This window comes from Oncorhynchus nerka, linkage group LG2 (genome assembly GCF_034236695.1).
Source record: "Oncorhynchus nerka isolate Pitt River linkage group LG2, Oner_Uvic_2.0, whole genome shotgun sequence".
In the NCBI taxonomy this organism is placed as follows: Eukaryota; Metazoa; Chordata; class Actinopteri; order Salmoniformes; family Salmonidae; genus Oncorhynchus; species Oncorhynchus nerka.
The window spans coordinates 68433746-68450433 of NC_088397.1; the positions used below are offsets into that span (position 1 = coordinate 68433746).

General features: G+C 58.2%; 1 protein-coding gene across 5 annotated transcripts in view; it reads right to left on the minus strand.

The window, feature by feature from the left end:
• The window catches only part of LOC115140382 (inositol 1,4,5-trisphosphate receptor type 1-like), a 207660-nt gene that overhangs the window by 57685 nt on the left and 133287 nt on the right, over positions 1-16688 (minus strand). For all 5 annotated transcript variants that reach the window (XM_065001818.1, XM_065001816.1, XM_065001812.1 and 2 more), the window contains 2 exons: positions 16146-16338; positions 6542-6664 (listed from right to left, as the gene is read on the minus strand). In XM_065001818.1, coding sequence (XP_064857890.1) covers positions 6542-6664; positions 16146-16338 — 316 coding nt within the window. The remainder of the gene's footprint in view (positions 1-6541; positions 6665-16145; positions 16339-16688) is intronic.

Genomic DNA, 16688 nt, shown 5'->3' on the forward strand with positions numbered 1-16688 from the left:
CAGCCTACACACCCCTCCATGTCAGCCTACACACACCACCATGTCAGCCTACACTCCCCTCCATGTCAGCCTACACACCCCTCCATGTCAGCCTGCACAGCCTACACACCCCACCATGTCAGCTTACACTCCCCACCATGTCAGTCTGCACAGCCTACACACCCCTCCATGTCAGCCTACACACCCCACCATGTCAGCCTACACACCCCACCATGTCAGCCTACACACCCCACCATGTCAGCCTACACACCCCTCCATGTCAGCCTACACACCCCACCATGTCAGCCTGCACACCCCTCCATGTCAGCCTGCACACCCTTCCATGTCAGCCTGCACAGCCTACACACCCCTCTATGTCAGCTTACACAGCCTACACTCCCCACCATGTCAGCCTACACACCCTACCATGTCAGCCTACACACCGCACCATGTCAGCCTACACACCCTCAATGTCAGCCTACACACCCCTCCATGTCAGCCTGCACAGCCTACACACCCTCATGTCAGCCTACACACACCCCACCATGTCAGCCTACACACCCACCATGTCCTACACACCCCTCCATGTCAGCCTACACAGCCTACACTCCCCACCATGTCAGCCTGCACACACACACCCCACCATGTCAGCCTACACACCCCACCATGTCAGCCTACACACCCCACCATGTCAGCCTACACACCCCACCATGTCAGCCTGCACAGCCTACACACCTCCATGTCAGCTTACACACTCCCCACCATGTCAGCCTGCACAGCCATGTCACCCCACACCCCTCCATGTCAGCCTACACACCACCATGTCAGCCTACACTACCCCTCCATGTCAGCCTACACTCCCCTCCATGTCAGCCTGCACAGCCTACACACCCCTCCATGTCAGCCTACACACCCCACCATGTCAGCCTGCACACCCCTCCATGTCAGCCTACACACCCCACCATGTCAGCCTGCACACCCCTCCATGTCAGCCTACACACCCCTCCATGTCAGCCTGCACAGCCTACACCCCTCCATGTCAGCACACACACCCCCATGTCAGCCTACCATGTCAGCCTACACACCCCACCATGTCAGCCTACACACCCCTCCATGTCAGCCTACACACCCTCCATGTCAGCCTGCACAGCCTACACACCCCACCATGTCAGCCTGCACAGCCTACACACCCCACCATGTCAGCCTGCACACCCCACCATGTCAGCCAGCACAGCCTACCACACCCCACCATGTCAGCCTGCACACCCCACCATGTCAGCCTGCACAGCCCACCATGTCAGCCTACACACACCACCATGTCAGCCTACACTCCCACCATGTCAGCCTGCACACCCCACCATGTCAGCCTACACACCCCACCATGTCAGCCTGCACACCCCACCATGTCAGCCTGCACACCCCACCATGTCAGCCTGCACACCCCACCATGTCAGCCTACACACCCCACCATGTCAGCCTACACACCCCACCATGTCAGCCTACACACCCCACCATGTCAGCCTGCACACCCCACCATGTCAGCCTACACACCCCACCATGTCAGCCTGCACACCCCACCATGTCAGCCTGCACACCCCACCATGTCAGCCTACACCCCACCATGTCAGCCTGCACACCCCACCATGTCAGCCTGCACACCCCACCATGTCAGCCTGCACACCCCACCATGTCAGCCTGCACACCCCACCATGTCAGCCTGCACACCCCACCATGTCAGCCTGCACACCCCACCATGTCAGCCTGCACACCCCACCATGTCAGCCTGCACACCCCACCATGTCAGCCTGCACCCCACACCCCACCATGTCAGCCTGCACACCCCACCATGTCAGCCTGCACACCCCTCCATGTCAGCCTGCACACCCCTCCATGTCAGCCTGCACACCCCACCATGTCAGCCTGCACACCCCTCCATGTCAGCCTGCACACCCCTCCATGTCAGCCTGCACACCCCACCATGTCAGCCTGCACACCCCTCCATGTCAGCCTGCACACCCTCCATGTCAGCCTGCACACCCCTCCATGTCAGCCTGCACACCCCTCCATGTCAGCCTGCACACCCCTCCATGTCAGCCTGCACACCCCTCCATGTCAGCCTGCACAGCCCACCATGTCAGCCTGCACACCCCTCCATGTCAGCCTGCACACCCCACCATGTCAGCCTGCACACCCCTCCATGTCAGCCTGCACACCCCTCCATGTCAGCCTGCACACCCCTCCATGTCAGCCTGCACACCCCTCCATGTCAGCCTGCACACCCCTCCATGTCAGCCTGCACACCCCTCCATGTCAGCCTGCACACCCCACCATGTCAGCCTGCACACCCCTCCATGTCAGCCTGCACACCCCACCATGTCAGCCTGCACACCCCTCCATGTCAGCCTGCACACCCCTCCATGTCAGCCTGCACACCCCTCCATGTCAGCCTGCACAGCCCTCCATGTCAGCCTACACAGCCTACACTCCCCACCATGTCAGCCTACACACCCTACCATGTCAGCCTGCACACCCCACCATGTCAGCCTGCACACCCCTCCATGTCAGCCTGCACACCCCTCCATGTCAGCCTGCACACCCCACCATGTCAGCCTGCACACCCCTCCATGTCAGCCTGCACACCCCTCCATGTCAGCCTGCACAGCCCTCCATGTCAGCCTACACAGCCTACACTCCCCACCATGTCAGCCTACACACCCTACCATGTCAGCCTACACACCCCACCATGTCAGCCTCCACACCCCTCAATGTCAGCCTACACACCCCTCCATGTCAGCCTACACAGCCTACACTCCCCACCATGTCAGCTTACACTCCCCACCATGTCAGCCTGCATACCCCTCCATGTCAACATACACCCCCCACCATGTCAGCCTACACACCCCTCCATGTCAGCCTGCACAGCCTACACACCCCACCATGTCAGCCTACACACCCCACCATGTCAGCCTACACACCCCTCCATGTCAGCCTACACACCCCTCTATGTCAGCCTACACACCCCACCATGTCAGCCTACACACCCCACCATGTCAGCCTACACACCCCACCATGTCAGCCTGCACACCCCTCCATGTCAGCCTGCACAGCCTACACACCCCACCATGTCAGCCTACACACCCCTCCATGTCAGTCTGCACAGCCTACACACCCCTCTATGTCAGCTTACACAGCCTACACTCCCCACCATGTCAGCCTACACACCCTACCATGTCAGCCTACACACCCCACCATGTCAGCCTACACACCCCTCAATGTCAGCCTGCACACCCCTCCATGTCAGCCTACACAGCCTACACTCCCCACCATGTCAGCTTACACTCCCCACCATGTCAGCCTGCATACCCCTCCATGTCAGCCTACACACCCCACCATGTCAGCCTACACACCCCTCCATGTCAGCCTACACAGCCTACACTCCCCACCATGTCAGCTTACACTCCCCACCATGTCAGCCAGCATACCCCTCCATGTCAGCCTACACACCCCACCATGTCAGCCTACACACCCCACCATGTCAGCCTACACACCCCTCCATGTCAGCCTGCACAGCCTACACACCCCACCATGTCAGCCTACACACCCCACCATGTCAGCCTACACACCCCACCATGTCAGCCTACACACCCCACCATGTCAGCCTGCACACCCCACCATGTCAGCCTACACACCCCACCATGTCAGCCTACACACCCCTCCATGTCAGCCTACACACCCCACCATGTCAGCCTACACACCCCACCATGTCAGCCTACACACCCCTCCATGTCAGCCTGCACAGCCTACACACCCCTCTATGTCAGCTTACACAGCCTACACTCCCCACCATGTCAGCCTACACACCCTACCATGTCAGCCTACACACCCCACCATGTCAGCCTACACACCCCTCAATGTCAGCCTACACACCCCTCCATGTCAGCCTACACAGCATACACTCCCCACCATGTCAGCTTACACTCCCCACCATGTCAGCCTGCATACCCCTCCATGTCAGCCTACACACCCCACCATGTCAGCCTACACACCCCTCCATGTCAGCCTGCACAGCCTACACACCCCACCATGTCAGCCTACACACCCCACCATGTCAGCCTACACACCCCTCCATGTCAGCCTACACACCCCTCCATGTCAGCCTACACACCCCTCCATGTCAGCCTACACACCCCACCATGTCAGCCTACACACCCCACCATGTCAGCCTACACACCCCACCATGTCAGCCTGCACACCCCACCATGTCAGCCTACACACCCCACCATGTCAGCCTACACACCCCACTTCCACATAAGAATAATGCAATAAATGACACAACTTGCTTCTGTAACCGTCCCCAGTCACTAAACCAGGAGCTTCCTGCAGGCAGCCATGTGCTGGGGGGGGGGGGGGGGGGGCAGGAAGAAATGGGAGGCAGGGGGGTAGAACTAGGGAAGAAACAAAGAGAGAGAAAGCGAGAGAGAGAGAGAGGACAGTAATCCCCCCTTATTTCTGGTCCCTGTAGAGGTCACATGACAGGTGACACTTACATAACCACTGCCGTCTTTAAAAATACTCTGCTGAAAGATTCATGAGGAATGGCCTGGCTGTCTGGGGTCTGCATGCACTGCTGGAGGTGTGTGTGTGTTGGGGGGCGGAGGGAGAAATACAGGCATGATGTGAAAGTTTGTGTGTGCATGTACTGAATGTGTGATAAGAGCTTAATGTATAGTGTCTGCAGGCGAATGTACTGTATGTGTTGTGTCAGGCTAGGTGTGTGGGGTCCTGAGTGACATAAGCTCCTACTTGTCAACAGGCAGGCAGCGGCACACACTGATCTAGTTTGAGCACTCTTATCTAATTTCTATCCCTCATTCCAGAGCGGGCGGGAGGGTGGAGGCCCTGAGTAATAAAGCAATAAACAGAATTGCTGAACCAGGCCAAAGGTATGTGGGGCCTCACGTGATCATCTCACCCCCCCTTCACACAGCTCTAATGTCCTGTTGGGCGGGAAACACACACACACTGGGCTGAACTGTACAGTGCTATATTACTGGTGTAGTCTACAGAAGAGTCCTCATCCACAGCCATGCTGCTCCCCTCAGTTACAGTAGTTAGTGTGACTGTGTATAATAGCATTCATGTACATTGAAATGGGGTTGATGAGGATTACTTTTCCACATGATAAAGTCTCTCTCTCTCTCAAAAACGAGAGAGAGAGAGAGAGGGAGGGAGAGGGGGAGAGAGAGAGGGAGAGAGGGAGAGAGAGAGAGAGAGAGAGAGAGAGAGAGAGAGAGAGAGAGAGAGAGAGAAAGAAAACCAGAGACAGATGAGATATTTTTAGCCTGATCCTGATCCCAGTCAGGTGACCTGAGATCAGAGGTCAATAGGTCAGAGGAAGAAGTGAAAGACAGAGCTCACTGGGTCAGGGGGAGTTTGGGAAGGGAAGGCCAAGCAAAGGATTTTGTTTCACTTCCCAGAGCCCAAAATGTCTCAAAGGGAATATTTGACCTTCTAAACCACAGAGATGGGTATGCCCGGTACCTATACTTACTGCTGCACTGTTTGGAAATATCTACACTAGTGAAGAGGTAATGAAGTTAGCATATGGCAAAATTATAGCGTCAATCCCTCACATTGAAAAACTCATTGCTAATAATATTATTGTCCTGTGTTTACACAGATACAATTTCCCCCCATACGAAATTGTACAATACATTTAACTTGAGTGTGAGTACCATTTGTGTTGCATAATTAAGGAAATACTGTGTTACCTAAATAAGCCTCTATAAACAGAACTGTGTAGAACACAGTGTAATATAAACACATCAGTCCATCGTCAATTATTTGAACAAAATGCTCCACAGTTATTGTGCACTCATAATGTTCCATAATGCAAAAGTAGATGAACACCTATAAAACGCACAAAAGAGAGAAAAATATTGCAGCCATCCAGTTGCACTGAGATACATGTAGAAGTCTTTGTGATACAGTGCAACTGGGCCCGATCACATCACAGAGACTTGAGCCGGTCCTCTGTTCTTCCTGTTTTCAGCCCTCAGTGTTGTGTGTGCGACTCACGCAACCATCCTCTGACCCGATGTTCTACACCAGCACTTCAAAGGGATATACAAACATGCTTGATGGCTCTGAAGGGAACAGAGCCGGGCCGGAGCGCCCATATAAACAGACCATGGCATCAACACACATGAAAGAATCCAGAACGGAAACAGCGAAAACCTGAAATCTCTTAAAACTCCTTCATATACAGGGAAGAGTCTGAGCATTGATATGACGTCCCTAGTGACCAGGTACATGTAGACAACGGTTTTCTTAAACCAACACTACCTGCATAGACAGAATGAATGAATAGCACAATCAGATTGAAAAGGACATAGCTACAGCTTGAACCCAAGTTCTAACTTTCAAAATGAATGAAATACCCTGATGTCCAGGGTTAGTTTTGACTGTGGCTTGACAATCAAGGGGTTAAAGCTTTGGGAGGGGTCAAGGCTTTGGGAGGGGTTAAAGGTGAAAGCTTGAAGGTTGCTGGCACGTGACTGACCTTCACGCAACCCTTCCAGGGGATAGAAGAAGGCCACCATCAGGTTCATGAGGACGGCCAGGTTGAAGGAGATGTTACTCCAGAATGACATGTTTCTGGAACACCAGTACAACACAGGCTGGGCTAGAGGAGAGAGAGGGAAGGGTAGGGAGAGGGGAGAGAGAGAGAGGAAGGGAAGGGAGAGGGGAGAGAGAGAGGGAGGGGGTAGGGAGAGAGGGGAGAGAGAGAGAGAAAGAAAGAGAAAGAGAGGGAAGGGGTAGGGAGAGAGAGAGAGAGAGGGAGGGAAGGGAGAGGGAGAGAGAGAGGGAAGGGAGAGGGAGAGAGAGAGAGGAAGGAAAGGGAGAGGGGAGAGAGAGAGGGAGGGGGTAGGGGAGAGAGGGGAGAGAGAGAGAGAAAGAGAGAGAAAGAGAGGGAAGGGGTAGGGAGAGAGAGAGAGAGAGGGAGGGAAGGGAGAGGGAGAGAGAGAGGGAGGGAAGGGAGAGGGGGGAGAGAGAGGAAGGGAAGGGAGAGGGGAGAGAGAGAGGGAGGGGGTAGGGAGAGAGGGGAGAGAGAGTAAAATAGAGAGAAAGAGAGGGAAGGGGTAGGGAGAGAGAGAGAGAGGGAGGGAAGGGAGAGGGGAGAGAGAGGGAGGGAAGGGAGAGGGGAGAGAGAGAGAGGGAGGGAAGGGAGAGGGGAGAGAGAGAGAGGGAGGGAAGGGAGAGGGAGAGAGAGAGGGAGGGAAGGGAGAGGGGAGAGAGAGAGGGAGGGAGGGGAGAGAGAGAGGGAGGGAAGGGAGAGGAGAGAGAGAGAGAGGGAGGAAGGGAGGGGAGAGAGAGAGGGAAGGGGTAGGGAGAGAGGGAGAGAGAGAGAGAAAGAGAGGGAAGGGGTAGGGAGAGAGAGAGAGAGAGAGGAAGGGGTATGGAGAGGGGAGAGAGAGAGGGAAGGGGTAGGGAGAGAGGGAGAGAGAGAGAAAGAGAGGGAAGGGGTAGGGAGAGAGAGAGAGAGAGAGGGAAGGGGTATGGAGAGGGGGAGAGAAAGAGAGAGGGAGGGAAGGGGTAGGGAGAGGGGGGGAGGAGGGAAGGGTAGCGGGAGGGAAGGGGTAGGGAGGGGGGGGAGGGAGGGAAGGGGTAGCGAGAGGGGGAGGGAGGGAAGGGGTAGCGAGAGGGGGGAGGGAGGGAAGGGGTAGCGAGAGGGGGAGGGAGGGAAGGGGTAGCAAGAGGGGGAGAGAGAGGGAGAGAGAGAGAGAGAGGGAGGGAGGGAGGGGGTAGGGAGACGGGGGGAGAGAAAGAGGGAAGGAAGGGGTAGGGAGAGGGGGAGAGAGGGAGGGAAGGGGTAGGGAGAGGGGGGAGAGAGGGAAGGGGTAGCGAGAGGGAGAGAGAGAGAGAGAGGGGGAGGAAGTGGTAGCGAGAGGGGGAGAGAAGGGGTAGGGAGACGGGGGGAGAGAGAGAGGGAAGGGAGGGAAGGGGTGAGCGAGAGGGGGAGGGGAGGGAGAGAGAGGGGAGAGGGAGGGGAGAGAGAGAGAGAGGGAAGGGGTAGGGAGAGGGGGGGGGAGGGAGAGGGGAGGGAGGAAGGGGGGAGAGGGAGAGAGAGAGAGGGAGGGAAGTGGTAGCGAGGGGGAGAGAGAGAGAGGGAGGGAAGTGGTAGCGAGAGGGGGAGAGAGAGAGGGAGGGAAGGGTTAGGGAGGGGGGAGAGCGAGAGGGAAGGGGTAGGGAGAGGGAGAGAGAGAAGGAAGGGGTAGGGAGAGGGAGGGAAGGGGTAGGGAGAGGGGGAGGGAGGGAGGGAGGGGAGAGGGGAGAGAGAGAGAGAGAGAGAGAGAGGGAGAGAGAGAGAGAGAGAGAGGGAGGGGGTATGGAGAGGGGGAGAGAGAGAGAGGGAGGGGTAGGGAGAGAGGGAAGGGGTAGGGAGAGGGGAGAGAGGGAGGGAAGGGGTAGGGAGATGGGTGAGAGAGGGAGGGGAAGGGGCAGGGAGAGGGGGAGAGAGGGGGAGGGAGGGAAGGGGTAGCGAGAGGGGGAGAGAGAGCGAGGGAAGGGGTAGGGAGAGGGGTGAGAGAGAGAGGGAAGGGGTAGGGAGAGGGGAGGGGTGAGAGAGAGAGGGAAGGGGTAGGGAGAGGGAAGGGGTAGGGAGGGGGGGAGAGAGAGGGGTAGGGAGAGGGGGAGAGAGGGAGGGAAGGGGTAGGGAGAGGGGGAGAGAGGGAGGGAAGGGGTAGGGAGAGGGGGAGGGAGGGAGGGAAGTGGTAGCGAGAGGGGGAGAGAGAGAGGGAGGGAAGGGGTAGGGAGACGGGGGGAGAGAGAGAGAGGGAAGGGGTAGGGAGACGGGGGGAGAGAGAGAGGGGAAGGGGTAGGGAGAGAGAGAGCGAGAGAGAGAGGGGGAAGGGGTAGGGAGAGGGGAAGGGGTAGGGAGAGGGGAGAGAGAGGGAGGGGGGAGAGAGAGGGAGGGAAGGGTAGGGTGGAGAGAGAGGGGAGGGAAGGGTTAGGGGGGAGAGGGAGGGAAGGGAGAGAGAGAGAGGAATGGGGGTAGGGAGAGAGAGAGAGAGGGAGGGGGAGAGAGAGGGAAGGGAAGGGATAGGGAGGGGGAGAGAGAGAGGGGGAAGGGGTAGGGAGAGGGAGAGAGGGAAGGGGGAGAGAGAGAGAGGGGGAAGGGGGAGAGAGAGAGAGAGAGGGGGAAGGGGTAGGGAGAGAGAGGGGGAAGGGGTAGTGAGAGGGGGAGAGAGAGAGAGGGGGAAGGGGGGGAGGGGGAGAGAGAGAGGGGAAGGGGGTAGGGAGAGGGGAGAGAGGGGGAAGGGGTAGGGAGAGGGGGAGAGAGAGAAGGGTTAGGGAGAGGGGGAGAGAAAGAGAGGGGGAGAGAGATGGAAGGGGTAGGGAGAAGGGTGAGAGAGAGAGGGAAGGGGTAGGGAGAGGGGAGGGGTGAGAGAGAGAGGGAAGGGGTAGGGAGAGGGAAGGGGTAGGGAGAGGGGGGAGAGAGAGAAGGGGTAGGGAGAGGGGAGAGAGAGAGGAGGGAAGGGGTAGGGTGGAGATAGAGGGGGAGGGAAGGGTTAGGGGGAGAGGGAAGGGGTAGGGAGAGGGGGAGAGAGGAGAGGGGTAGGGAGAGGGAGAGAGAGAGAGAGGGGGAGAGGGAAGGGGGGAAGGGGTAGGAGAGGGGGAGAGAGAGAAGGGGGAAGGGGTAGGGAGAGAGAGAGAGGGGGGAGAGGGGAGAGAGGGGAAAGGGTAGGGAGAGGGGGAGAGAGGGAAGTGGTAGGGAGAGGGGAGGGAGAGAGGGAGAGAGAGGAAAGTGGTAGGGAGAGGGGGGGAGAGAGGGAGGGAGGGAAGGGGTAGGGAGAGGGGGAGAGAGAAGAGGTAGGTGAGGGGGAGGAGAGAGGAAGGGGTAGGGGAGGGGGAGGGAGGAGGAAGGAGGAAGGGAGAGGGGAGAGAGAGAGAGGGAAGGGGTAGGGAGAGGGAGAGAGGAAAGGGGAGAGGAGAGGGGGAGAGAGAGAGAGGGGAGGAGAGGGGGAAGGGAGAGAGAGAGAGAAGGGGAAGGGGTAGGAGAGGGGGAGAGAGGAGAAGGGAGGAAGGGGAGGGAGAGGGGGAGAGGAAGGGTTAGGGAGAGGGGGAGAAGAGAGAGGGAGGAGAGAGAGGGAAGGGGTAGGGAGAGGGGTGAGAGAGAGAGGGAAGGGAAGGGTTAGGGGGAGAGGGAGGGGAGGGAGAGGAGGGAAGGGGAGGGGAGAGGGTTAGGGGAGGGAGAGGGGGAGAGAGACAGAAGGGGAAGGGAGAGGGAGAGAGAGAGGGGGAGAGAGACAGAGGGGGAAGGGAGAGGGAGAGGGAGAGAGAGAGAAGGAGAGAGACAGAGAGGGGGAGAGGGAGAGAGAAGGGGTAGGGAGAGGGGGAGAGAGGGGAAGTGGTAGGGAGAGGGGGAGAGAGAGAGGGAAGGGGTAGGGAGAGGGGAGAGAGAGGAAAGGGGACGGAGAGGGGGAAGAGAGAGAGGGAGGGAGGGGAAGGAGAGGGGGAGAGAGAGGGGTGAGAGAGGAGGGAAGGGGGAGAGAGGAGGGAGAGAGAGAGGGAGGGAAGGGATAGGAGGGGAGAGAGAGAGAGGGAAGGGGAGGGAGAGGGAGGGAGGGAGAGGGGGAGAGAGAGAAGGGGGAAGAGGGGAGAGAGAGAGAGAGAGAGGGGGAAGGGGTAGGGGAGAGGGGGGAAGGGGGGAGAGGGGGAGGGAGAGGGAGGGGGAGTAGAGAGGGGAGAGGGGAAGGGAGGAGAGGGGGGGAGAGGGGGAGAGAGAAAGGGGAGGAGAGGGGAGAGAGAAGAGGGAAGGGGTAGGGAGAGGGGGAGAGAGAGAGGGAAGGGGTAGGGGAGGAGGGGTGAGAGAGGAGGGAAGGGGTAGGGAGAGGGGGAGAGAGAGAGGGAGGGAGGGGGAGAGAGGGGAGGGGTAGGGAGAGGGGGGAGAGAGAGAGGGGTAGCGAGAGGAGAGAGAGGGGAGAGAGAGAGAGGGGGAGGGGAAGGGAGAGGGAGAGAGAGAGAGAGAGAAAGGGGAGGGAGGGAAGAGAGGAAGAGGGAGAGGGGGAGAGAGAGAGGAGGGAAGGGTAGGGAGAGGGGAGAGAGAGAGGAAGAGGGAAGGGGTAGGGAGAGGGGGAGAGAGAGAGGGAAGGGGTAGGGAGAGGGGGAGAGAGAGAGGGGAGAAGGAGAGAGGGGTGGAGGGAGAGGGGGGAGAGAGAGAGGGAGGAGGGAAGGGGTAAGGAGAGGGGGGAGAGAGGGAAGGGAGGGGAGAGAGAGGGAAGGAAGGGGTAGGAGAGGGGGAGAGAGGGAAGGAAGGGGTAGGGAGGGGGAGAGAGAGAGGGAAGGGGTAGGGAGAGGGGGAGAGAGGGGGAGGGAGGGAAGGGGTAGCGAGGGACGGGAGAGGGGAGAGAGAGAGAGAGAGAGGGAGGGAAGTGGTAGAGAGAGAGGGGAGAGAGAGAGGGGAGAGAGGAGGGAAGGGTAGGGAGAGGGGGGAGAGAGAGAGGGAAGGGGTAGGGAGAGGGGGGAGAGAGAGAGGGAAGGGGTAGGGAGAGGGGAGGAGAGAGGGAGGGAAGGGGAGGGGGAGAGAGAGGGGAGAGGGGGAGGAGAGGGGGAGAGAGAGGGGAAGGGGTAGGGAGGGGGGAGAGAGGGAAGGAAGGGGTAGGGAAGGAAGAGGGGGAGAGAGAGAGGGGGGAAGGGGTAGGGAGAGGGGGAGAGAGAGAGAGGAAGGGGTAGGGAGAGGGAAGGAGAGAGGGGAGGGAGGGGGTAGGGAGAGGGGGAGAGAGAGAGGGAGGAAGGGGGGAAGGGAGAGAGGGGGAGAGAGAGAGGGAGGGAAGGGGTAGGAGAGGGGGAGAGAGAGAGGGAAGGGGTAGGAAGGGGGAGAGAGGGAGGGGGAGAGAGAGAGGAGAGGGAAGGGGAGGAGGGAGAGAGAGGAGGGAGAGAAGGGGTAGGGAGGGAGGGAGACGGGGGGAAGGGTAGGAGAGGGGGAGAGAGAAGGGGTAGGGAGAGGGGAGAGAGAGAGAGGGGTAGGGAGGGGGAGAGAGAGAGGGGGGGGGAGAGAGGAGGGAAGGGAGAGAGAGAGAGAGGGGGAAGGGGTAGGGAGAGGGGAGAGAGAGAGGGAGGGAAGGGGTAGGGAGAGGGGGAGAGAGAGAGGGAAGGGGTAGGGAGAGGGGGAGAGAGAGAGGGAAAGGGGTAGGGAGAGAGAGAGGGAAGGGTAGGGAGAGGGGGAGAGGGGGTAGGGAGGGGAGAGAGAGAGGGGGGGTAGGGAGAGGGGAGGAGAGGAAGGGTAGAGAGGGGAGAGAGGAGGGGGAGGGAGAGAGGGGGAGAGAGGGTAGGGAGAGGGGAGAGAGAGAGGGGGAGAGAGAGAGGGTAGGGGAGAGGGAGGGAGTAGGGAGAGGGGAGAGGAGGGTAGGGAGAGGGGAAGAGAGAGGGGGAGAGAGAGAGGGAAGGGAGGGAGAGGGGGAGAGAGAGAGAGGGAGGGAGAGGGGAGGGAGGGAGGAGGGGAGAGAGAGGGAGGGAGAGGGACAGGGAAGGGAAGGGGAGAGGGGAGAGAGAGAGAGGGAAGGGGAGAGGGAGAGGAGAGGAGAGAGAGAGAGGGAAGGGGTAGGGAGAGGGGAGAGAGAGAGAGGGAGGGAAGGGGTAGGGGAGAGAGAGAGGGAAGGGGTAGGGAGAGGGGGAGAGAGAGAGGGAAGGGGTAGGGAGAGGGGAGAGAGAGAGGGGGGGTAGGGAGAGGGGGAGAGAGAGAGAGAGAGGAAGGGGTAGGGAGAGAGAGAGAGGGGGGAAGGGAGGGGGAGAGAGACAGGGGAGGAGAGGGGAGAGGGAGAGGGGGAGAGGGAGAGAAGGGGTAGGGAGAGGGGAGAGAGAGAGAAGGGGTAGGGGAGAGAGAGGGGGAGAGAGAGAGGGAGAGGGGGAGAGAGAGGGAAGTGGAAAGGGTAGGAGAGGGGAGAGAGAGAGGGAAGGGGTAGGGAGAGGGGAGAGAGAGGAAAGGGGTAGGGAGAGGGGGGAGAGAGAGGGAGAGGGAAGGGGTAAGGAGAGGGAGGGAGAGAGGGAGGGAGGGAAGGAGAGGGGGAGAGAGAGGGAGGGAGGGAAGGGAGAGGGGAGAGAGAGAGGGAGGAAGGGAAGGGAGAGGGGGAGAGAGAGAGGAGGAAGGAAGGAGAGGGGGAGAGAGAGAGGGAGGGGTAGGGAGGGGAGAGAGAGGGGGAGAGGGGGGAGAGAGAGGGAAGGGGTAGGGAGAGGCGGAGAGTGAGAGGGAGGGAACGGGTAGAGAGAGGGGGAGAGAGGGAGGGAGGGAAGGGTAGGGAGAGAGGAGACAGGGGAGAAAGGGAAGGGGTAGGGAGAGAGAGAGAGAGAGAAGGGGTAGGGAGAGGAGCGAGAGAGGGAAGGGGTAGGGAGAGGGGGAGAGAGAGAGGGAGGGAAGGGGTAGGGGGAGAGAGAGAGGGAAGGGGTAGGGAGAGGGGAGAGAGAGAGAGGGAAGGGGTAGGGAGAGGGGGAGAGAGAGAGGGGGGGTAGGGAGAGGGGGAGAGAGAGAGAGAGAGGGGGAAGGGGTAGGGAGAGAGAGAGGGGGAGAGAGAGAGGGGGAGAGAGACAGAGAGGGGAAGGGTAGGGAGAGGGGAGAGAGAAGGGGTAGGGAGAGGGGGAGAGAGAGAGAGGGGGAGAGAGAGGGAAGTGGTAGGGAGAGGGGGAGAGAGAGAGGGAAGGGTAGGGAGAGGGGAGAGAGAGGAAAGGGGTAGGGAGAGGGGGAGAGAGAGAGAGGGAAGGGGTAAGGAGAGGGGGAGAGAGAGAGGGAGGGAGGGAAGGGAGAGGGGGAGAGAGAGAGGGAGGAAGGGAAGGGAGAGGGGGAGAGAGAGAGGGGAGGGGGTAGGGGAGGGGGAGAGAGAGGGGGAGAGGGGGAGAGAGAGAGGGAAGGGGTAGGGAGAGGCGGAGAGTGAGAGGGAGGGAACGGGTAGAGAGAGGGGGAGAGAGGGAGGGAGGGAAGGGTAGGGAGAGAGGGGACAGGGGAGAAAGGGAAGGGGTAGGGAGAGGGGCGAGAGAGAGAGGGAGGGAAGGGGTAGGGGAGAGAGAGAGGGGGAGAGAGAGGGGGGAAGGGTTAGGGAGGGGGAGAGAGAGAGAGGGAATGGGTAGGGAGAGGGGGAGAGAGAGAGGGGGGAGGGGTAGGGAGAGGGGGAGAGAGAGAGGGAAGGGGTAGGGAGAGGGTGGAGAGAGAGAGGGAAGTGGTAGGGAGAGGGGGAGAGAGAGAGGGAAGGGGTAGGGAGAGGGGTAGGGAGAGGGGGAGAGAGAGGGGAAGGGGTAGGGAGAGGGGGAGAGAGAGGGGGAAGGGGTAGGGAGAGGGGGAGGAGGGAAGGGGTAGTGAGAGAGAGAGAGGGAAGGGGTAGGAGAGAGAGAGAGAGAGAGAGAGAGAGAGAGAGAGAGAGGGAAGGAAGGGGTAGGGAGAGGGGGAGAGAGGGGGTAGGGAGAGGGGGAGAGAGGGGTAGGGAGAGGGGGAGAGAGGGGGAGGGAGGGAAGGGGTAGGGAGAGGGAGAGAGAGAGAGAGAGGGAAGGGGTAGGGAGAGGGAGAGAGAGAGAGAGAGAGGGAAGTGGTAGCGAGAGGGGGAGAGAGAGAGAGAGAGAGGGAGGGAAGTGGTAGGGAGAGGGGGGAGAGAGAGAGAGAGAGAGAGAGAGAGGGTGGGAAGTGGTAACGAGAGGGGGGAGAGAGAGAGAGGGAAGGAAGGGAGAGGGGGAGAGAGAGGGAGGGAGGGAAGGAGAGGGGGAGAGAGAGAGGGAGGAAGGGAGAGGGGGGAGAGAGAGAGGGAGGGAGGGGGTAGGGAGAGAGAGAGGAGAGAGAGAGGGAAGGGGTAGGGAGAGGCGGAGAGTGAGAGGGAGGGAAGGGGTAGAGAGAGAGGGGAGAGAGGGAGGGAGGGAAGGGGTAGAGAGAGGGGAGAGAGGGAGGGAGGGAAGGGGTAGGGAGAGGGGTGAGAGAGGGAGGGAAGGGTAGGGAGAGAGGGGACAGGGGAGAAAGGGAAGGGGTAGGGAGAGGAGCGAGAGAGAGGGAAGGGGTAGGGAGAGGGGCGAGAGAGAGAGGGAGAGAGAGAGAGAAAGAGAACAAACATTTTAAAAGAGAATGGGAAATAACCTTGACATTACACATTTGACCAATAACTGCAAATCTATTGGACATTTCCTTATTTGGTATGATACTTTACAGCAGGCTCAGTATATCCTGCAGTACTCATAGCTGGAGGGCAGTGGTGTGTGAAGCTGTGTGATACAGAGTATCAGTACCTCGTACTGAAAGTGTGCAATAATAGAAAGGCTCATAACTTTATTCTATTATAAAAAAAATTCAATGGACGAATATGACACTTTTAACAGGTAACATTTATAGAATTGAGTGAAGAAAAAGTAGTATATGTGTTTTTATTAGAAGTTTAAGCTGGGAGGAAAGAACCACAAAGGCAGCGGGAGTTGAATGTCTCTGCTGTTCATGTTGGTTAAGGACTAGACCACCCATGAGGAAAGCGACCTTTAGACATCTCACTGTAACCTTTCCTCTATTGAAGCTGGCTGTCTTCTCCCCTCCCCACAGCTGACAGCCAATCTGGCATGCTGGCACTGTTTATATACGCTCTTCTGTGTCGCTTTTTAGATTGGTTTAATTGGAAAATAGAAAATAGACAAGGGACTTTTCTCTTTATCTCTGTCTGACAGTGACAGAGAAGTGTGTGGGCATGTGTCTCTGTGGATGCACAATGGGTGTGTGCGTGTGTGTGTAGTGTGTGTGTGAGTGTGTGTGTGTGCGACTGTAAATGTCTTGTCTCTGTGCGCTGTGCTCTCAGTTGTGATTCATATGGTTTCACGGCTCAGATGTAGTGGAAAGCCCCTACAGCCCACTGACAGACTGACAATGGAAAGAAGAGGTGTCATTGCGAAACACTAACCTCTGCCAAAACACAGAGTTAGGATGATACTGGCTCTATTAACACTAGCCCTGCGACAACAACATTAAAACCCTTTCTCAGCTCCTCTGGGTCACGTCATTAGATCACTAGGAAGTTTTGGCATAATGCACAACTTTTATATTTGTGATTTACACTGCATCAAGTTAATGCACTAACATTTTAGAGGAAGTAGATGAATATCAATTTGTAAAACCCTCCTGAGAGGTCATTTTGAAGAGCTACTGTAGCTACCTCGTAGTTTCTTCTGCCAGTTCATCTCATTGAAGAGGTTCTCAGCGCTGAGGAAGAAGTCGTTGATCTTGCTGCCCTGCTCGTCCCTCTCTGTGGTGTAATACACCCTCAGTTTGGACTCGCAGGTCAGGAACTCACAGATGTTGGGCACAGGAAACACTATCTCCTCCATGGTGCGGTCATGACGCACGATCTGAGAGGAGGACACACACAGGAACACACTCAGTCACTTTCAGCTCCATAGGTATAGAGTGTACCAGCCACTTAGGCCCCAGGTTGGGGAGCACGAGTGTGCCTGGACAGTGTAATTTAGCCCCAGGCTTGGAGCATTCCATTATGCCTCAGATTTAGAAGAACTGAAATCGCTCTATGGCAGTGTTTAGGCTTTTATAATAACATTTAGAAATGTTATAAAACATTTAGGTTTTTATTATAACACATACATATAACAACACACATCGATCTATCTACAGTAGAAGTCTGAAGTTTACATACACTTAGGTTGGAGTCATTAAAACTCATTTTTCAACCACTACACAAATT